Source organism: Phaseolus vulgaris, chromosome 1 (genome assembly GCF_000499845.2).
Source record: "Phaseolus vulgaris cultivar G19833 chromosome 1, P. vulgaris v2.0, whole genome shotgun sequence".
NCBI lineage: Eukaryota > Viridiplantae > Streptophyta > Magnoliopsida > Fabales > Fabaceae > Phaseolus > Phaseolus vulgaris.
The window spans coordinates 30,510,791-30,518,339 of NC_023759.2; the positions used below are offsets into that span (position 1 = coordinate 30,510,791).

Here is a 7,549-nt window from a genome sequence, read left to right on the forward strand (position 1 = left end):
TGTCAGGAATAGCGGAGGTTTTCAAACTGCCTAGAATAGCGGGGGTTTTCAAATTGCCAAAAATAGCGAGGGTTTTCAAACCGCTGGAAATAGCAAGGGTTATCAAACCGTCGGGAACGCCAGTAATCAGTTAGCGACGATGGATCTTCCGGTGGAAAAGCAAACCCCGGGTAACACACTTAACGGAGGTTAAAACCACCGGTAGTGTCAAATATAACCCCATTAAAAATAATTTTTTTTGTAGTGAGTTTCTCCTTTACCACTAATTGAAAAAAGTAAAAAAAAGATTAATTTTAATTTTTTTTCATAAACTAAAAATAATTTATATATAAATTATCTTAGTTTTTTTATAGAATTTCTTTAATTTTATTTTTAATTTGTACATAAAAATAAGTGGATTTTATATTATTTTTCTTTTTCAAGTGTTTTAGAAGAAACTCATCTAAGCATAGGATAAATTATATGCCACAACATGCTTAATTGGACTTTATGTATGTTTTACCTTATTAAAGGTGCATAGATTGAAAATAATTCAAATTTTCAGGCATGGATCTACCAAAATATTGTAATATTGATTAATAGGTAGCATTGTCTTCAAAATAAATAATTAAAAGCTGAATCCAAATTTGTACATGTGAATGAAAACTCTGGAAGGACTTTTATGTAAATCCAACACCTTCTATCTATGTTTTTTTTTTATTATTATTTAAATGCATTTATATTTTTCTATTGAACAGCAGTTTGTATTGAAATGCATTTTTATTTTTGTATTGTTTTTGCATTTAAATGCATTTAAATGCATTTATGTTTTTGTATGAAGTTCAGTTTGTATTGATATGCAATTATATTTTTGTATTAAAATGCATAAAACTTTGGGTTTAGTGTCACTAACCAATCCCGCCTGTCTATCAAGACATTTTTTCTCAAATAGTATTATTTTCACTTTTATTTCTCCATTCAACACTCTTTTGTTTTTATTTCTCTATTCTGCATCACTTTTGACTTTTTTTTTCCTTAGATAGCACTATTTTCACTTTTAAATATTTACAAAAACTTATAGTGAATTAAATATTTATAAAATTAAAATAGAAGAAATTTTGAAATTTGAAAATTAAAAATTAAATATATCAAAATTTATAAAAAAATATCCATACAAAGAGAATGAAGTATAATATTTTATAGGTATTTTGATGTAAGTAAATATTATGGATAAAATAAATGTAAACATTAAACCCTAATCCAAAACCCTAAATCATAGACTCTAAACCCTAAATCGTAAATCTTAGATCATAAACCATAAACTCTAAATCCTAAATCATAAACCCTAGATCACAACTCTTAAACCATAAACCATAAACTCTAAACCCTAAAAAATTATAAAAAATTATAAAAAATATTATATAATCATATTTATTATTAATTATAATTTATGACATACATTTATATATAACTCATTATTTGCATCATCTTTCAATTTAAATATAATTTTTTTCTTAATTTTTATATTAAAGTTATAATTTATACATTTATTTTTTTATTAAACCTAATAATAAATTTATTCACTTATTTCTTTTATTATTACATACATATCATCAATAAATAACTTTATTTTTATTTATAATTTTTTAAACCATTCCGTTAATATTATTTTATAAAATATCCAAAAAAAATTATTTAATTTTTACTATTACTTATTTTGATATCTTTTAAAATTTTCTTCTATTTCAATTTTATAAATATTTAAATTCACTATAATTTTATAAATATTTAAAGTGAAATAGGTTTATCTCAAGAATAAAGTCAGAAATAGTGTTAAATAGAAAAATAAAAATAAAAGAGGACTCAATTTCTTTTATAGCACTATTTACACTTTTATTTCCTAGCACCCTTTTATTTTTATTTCCTTATTTAACACCCTTTGTTTTTATTTCCCTTTCTAGCACCAACATGATGGCATCTTGAGCTTCTTCCTTGGTGTTGAATTTTTGCCCAACAAAAAGTGTCCCTAGAGGATACACTACTGTGTCGCGGTCAAAGGCATTACCAAATGATGGGTCATGCATAGGTGGTTCAGATGAAAAGTGCAAAATATGCTTCGGTGGGACATAGGATGAGTTATGTTCATGTTGTTGATTGTTTGTATGGTGTGCATGTGGTTCTTCTAGCTTCTCATCATTAGCAACTGCTTGTATTTTGTCTTCATCCTCACTAAAAGGATCGAAGACTTCATTGGGAAGACCAACAACCTCATGCTCTTGTGGTGGTTCTTGAGAGAGTTGTTGATTTTCGTGTTCGCCTAGGCTTATATATGGGCCACTTAATAGTTGGGTATATGACTGCATGTCATTTTTCCATTCCCCAAGATGTTGATGGGTGGGTTCATTCATATCTAATGAGAAAGGGTGTGGTGCTTCATGGGACAATAGTTGTGATAGGTGGTGGTATGAAGGTTGAACTTCTTGTGATGGTTCAAAATGAATGTTTAGTGAATGAGAGGAGTGTGTGGGTTGACATTGTGTTGATGAAGATGCAAACCTCTCAAATGTGACGTACATTTCGGGTCTGGTTTGTAGTTGAATAGAGTCGTAGATGCCAAAGAACGCCTCAACATCATCATCCTCAGTCATCTCGATGGCGGTGTAATGACTTACCCCTCCACCAAGTCTAGTCGGGTAGCGGAAGTGAATTGTTGTGACCCTTTCTTCTGCTTCCCTATGCAGTTTTCCGAGGATGACTTCTTTCATTCTTTGTAGGGTCATTTTCCTTTTGATAGCAACAACTTTTGGTGTCATAGAACTGAATGTACATCCTTCAATGGGACATTCTTTCATTGATCTGTCATAGTGAACAATGATATATAATGAAACAATTTGTTGACAACAAACCAAATGTTGGGTGTGAGATACAAAAGGAAAGATGAGAAAACAAAGATATTGGGTGTGACATACTTATTTAGTATCGCCTTATATCTCTTATCTTTATCTTGTTTAGATTTTTATTTTATTTTTTTATATCTTTTATCTTTATCTTATTTTGTTTTGCCTTTATTTTATATCTTTTTTGTTTTTAGTTATTATTATTTTTTCTGTCATTCTTTATTTATTTCTGTTTTTTTTATTGTTGTTGTTTTTATTTTCTATATTTATTTATTTTTACATTTTTTTTCTTTTCATTTTTCAGCATTAAGTGTAGCATTTGCATTAGTTTTTTTTTTAGGATTTTTCATTTAGGGTAGACACTTCAATATTATTTGTGTGTCCACTACTAATTAATACTAATTTACTAATTAATACTAATTGAATTTGATTTTTTATAATTATGTCCTGTATTTTTTACTTGAAATTAACATGATTACATCATCAATAATAATAAAAATAAATACTTATTTATGTTTATAAATTCAATTTTTATGTTATTGTAGGGTTTAATTTTTTATTTTCTTCATTCTTAAAAAATTTAAACTAAACATTTTTAATTTATTACTTTTTTTTTATTTTGTAAAAACTCATTTCTTTATTCATTAATAACTTTTTTAAATATTAAAAATGTTTATTTTTTTAATGCATTCAAAATTAAAATTTTTTATTTTTTTATTTTTTTTTAAATTGTTCTTGCCGGATGACTCGCTCGTCGGTTGACTCTAACGACGATCTTACGCCCGTTTGTCTCCTCCCAGATTCGCGCTTTCTTGGATCAAAGCACTCTCACTTCGACACTCAAGTCAATACTAGGGCAGAGAAAACAGTATGCGTGTGTAATAATTCTAAACTTAGAAACTGCGTACCACTTTAGGGTTTTTAACACCCCTTATATATGTTGTAACTAGGGTTCCTGAGGGAACATCCCTACGCCGCTATTACGCAGTCTTAGCGTAATCTAGCACGTAGAACTGCCCTTAACTGAAGTACAACGACTAACAAAATGGCCACCAAGGTACCAACTCATGTACCCACCCTCTGGGGCCTTTGTTCTTTAGGTGCCCTAAGTATTCACGTGCCATGCATGCAGCCTACCCTTGGAAACCCTAACCCTAATGGGCCTTAGAGCCTTCAGCGGTTCTTTACTTGTGTCAAGCCTGAATGCGCTATTCACACCACACACCTGAACTCTTCGTGACCTAGGGTTTCCCCTTATCTCTGGGTGCTTTTACTGATAACTGATATGTTCTTCTAGGACCCACCTCTCGCGGCCCCATTTGCTATGTCAATGCCCGAGGAGTCGTCGGTCCTCATGCATGCCCGACGACTCTTCGGTGGCCCTTCTTTGTGGTCGACATCTGAGGATTGGTCAATACTCCCTGGTAGTCGACGTCTGAGGACTGGTCAGTTTTCGGAGACATCTTCAGTCTCTCTGCTATGTTGGGAATAGCGATCAGCTCCTTCGGTTCTACCAGGAAGCTGTGCCTGGGGGCGCATCTTCTCTCACACGCGCTCTGGTCTGGGCCTTCCTGATCTCGTAGGGTTGTTGCTTCCCTTCGGCCTTTTTCTCTTTCGTCACGTCGTGTACCCTCATGGTTTGAGGTCGACTTGGTCCTCGTGGCCGGACGGGGGCGATGCTCCTGCGCTTCTTAGTGACTTCCCTTTCTGTGATGATATGGGCTACCGCTCGACGTCTGATCTCACAAAAGGTTTTGGGGCGACACCTGATGAGTGACTCACTGAAGGGTCCTGGCAAGATTCTCTTCCTGAAAGCATGCACCATCATATCCTCGTCCTTGGTGTGCAGCCTCACCACCTGTGCCCCGAATCTGTTGAGGAAGTCCTTCAAAGACTCTCCCCAGTACTGCCTTACGTCAAAAAGGTCGTAAGAGACCGGCGGGGGAGCCCGATTGACGATGTATTGCTCCCTGAACCGCGTAGAAAATTGCGCAAATGACATTACATGCCCGTCAGGGAGGCTGACAAACCAGTCTAGCGTTGTGCCTGTCAACGTGCTCATGAACAATTTGCAATGCACGACATCAGAGCCTCCCGACAGCATCATCTGGGTATGGAAGGTCGTGAGATGAGCCTCTGGGTCCTCCAAGCCTGTAATGGCGAGCTTAGGACCTACGAAGGTGGCCAGTATCATGGCGTCCATGATCATCTGCGAGAACGGCATAGGGAAAGCCCTGGGTGGTGTAGGCGGGGCTCGCTTGTCCACCACGTGTTCCCCTGCCTGCTGCAAATTCCTACGCAGTCCCTCATTGGTCCTGCGCAGCTCTGCATTCCTTGCTTGCAACGCAACTAGGTCAATCTGAATGCGTTCCTGATCCATCCTGGACGCCGCCACCGTCTCTTGAAGGGCGCACATCGTTTCCATGATTTGTTGCATGGTGATGTGTTTCCCCTCTTGTTGGTGTGACAGACCTTTACCCCGTGTTCCTCATATTGTTGGATCTCTTCTCTATACTTGTGAGTGGGACCTAGTTTTATCGGGCCCCACGATGGACGCCAAATGTTCTTGTCGGTTGACTCGCTTGCTAGTTGACTGTAACGACAATCTTACGCCCGCCTGTCTCCTCCCAAATTCGCGCTTTCTTGGATCAAAGAACTATGTACCTGCAAAGACAAAGGGGGCGCCCTAGCGGCCGTTTGCACTCCGACACTCAAGTCAATACTAGGGCAGAGAAAACAGTATGCGTGTGTAATAATTCTAAACTCAGAAACTGCGTACCGCTTTAAGGTTTTTAACACCCCTTATATATGTTGTAACTAGGGTTCCTGAGGGAACGTCCCTACGTCGCTATTACGCAGTCTTAGCGTAATCTTGCACGTAGGACTGCCCTTAACTGGAGTGTAACGACTAACAGAATGGCCACCAAGGTACCAACTCATGTACCCACCCTCTGGGGCCCCTGTTCTTTGGGTGCCCTAAGTATTCACGTGTCATGCATGCAGCCTACCCTTGAAAACCCTAACCCTAATGGGCCTTAGCGCCTACAACGGTTCTTTACTTGTGTCGCGCTTGAATGCGTTATTCACACCACACACCTGAACTCTTCGTGACCTAGGCTTCCCCTTATCTCTAGGTGCTTTTACTGATAACTGATATGTTCTTCTGGGACCCACCTCTCACGGCCCCATTTGTTGTGTCAATTTCCGATGAGTCGTCAGTCCTCCCGCATGCCCGACGACTCTTCGACCCTCCTTTGTGGTCGACGTTTGAGGATTGGTCGATACTCCCTGGTAGTCGACGTCTGACGACTGATCGACACACTAGCTTATACCGCTTGTGAGACCCAGCTTACGTGACCCTCCATTACTTTCAGTACTCGAGGTCCGATGACTGGTCAATACAGAAATGGTGCTAGATAGATAAATAAAAGCAAAAGGGTGTTAGATAGGGAAATAAAAATAAAAGGATGTTAGATGGGGAAATAAAAGTTTAAATAGTGTTATATGAGGAATTGAGTCAATAAAAGAGTGTTAGATGGAAAAATAAAAGTAAAAATAATGTTATTTAAAGAAATAGTTTTACCTATCACTTATAATTTAGTTTTTTTTTTAATATAATTTTGCACGGAAGTTACCATAATACATAGATTTTAAAAAAATACAAAAATTATTAAGTCCTACTTGAGTAACACAATTTTACTCTGTAGAATTTCTCACTGTGGAATATAACTTTGCTGACAACTGAAAAATAAAGATAAAAATTCAATCGAATTCATCACAAATTACAACAACTTTAAAGATAAAAATAATACACAAATCATCACACTCACCACTTTTGTGTATTATTTTTATCATATCATTAACCACTTCACCTTTAAAAGCATTCATAAACCCAAATCAAGATCATACTGAACATGACTTCTTCAATTAATTTCTCATAAGGAAAGTCATCTTTAGACCACAAGTTTTTTGTTATCTTTTAGTTGTCAACAAAATCGTGTCCTCTACTTTTAAATAGTGAAATCGTTCTATTAAAACATGACTAAAAGTATGTCCATTCTAATAAATTTTTGGTGCAAAATTACACCACTCCTGTTAAATAAAAGAGCCTAAAAGTGATATCCATTTGTTTACATACTTTAATCTTGCTCTTCAATAGGTGCATGTAGAGTCTAAATTATATACAAAAAAAGTAAGTACAATTTCAAAATGTATTATGAAATCCAAAATGTATCTAAAAATATTAATCCAGAAATTATTTCTAAATATTTCAATCCAAAATATTTTTTCAGATTTCGTTATTCAGAAATACATTCCAAATTCACATTTCTCCATTATATAATCCAAAAAATCAAAATACTTTATCAAGATTTAAAAATCATTATGAATTTCACAATCCAAAAATCGAGAATGTATTTATGGATTCAAAAATATATTATAAACTACATGCAAATTCAGAATGCATGTCCAACTCAAAATATATTCAAAATTTCTCTACTAAGCAAATTCAGAATGCATGTCCAAATCAAAAAATATATTCAAAATTGTAAATCCGAAATATATTCCAAATTCCACAACAAAATCTAAACCATGGATAATATACATTCTTGTAACACTCCCATAAAGGTACATGGAGAAGGAAACATGGGATGTAGGAAGAAATTGTCTACCAA

At 35.2% G+C, this 7,549-nt stretch overlaps 1 protein-coding gene across 1 annotated transcript; it reads right to left on the reverse strand.

The window, feature by feature from the left end:
- Positions 1-4,386: 4,386 nt before the first annotated feature.
- LOC137815852 (uncharacterized) lies at positions 4,387-5,292 on the reverse strand. Its single transcript, XM_068618964.1, has one exon. The coding sequence runs from the start codon at positions 5,290-5,292 to the stop codon at positions 4,387-4,389; it is 906 nt and encodes a 301-aa protein (XP_068475065.1).
- Between the last annotated feature and the right edge of the window lie 2,257 nt (positions 5,293-7,549).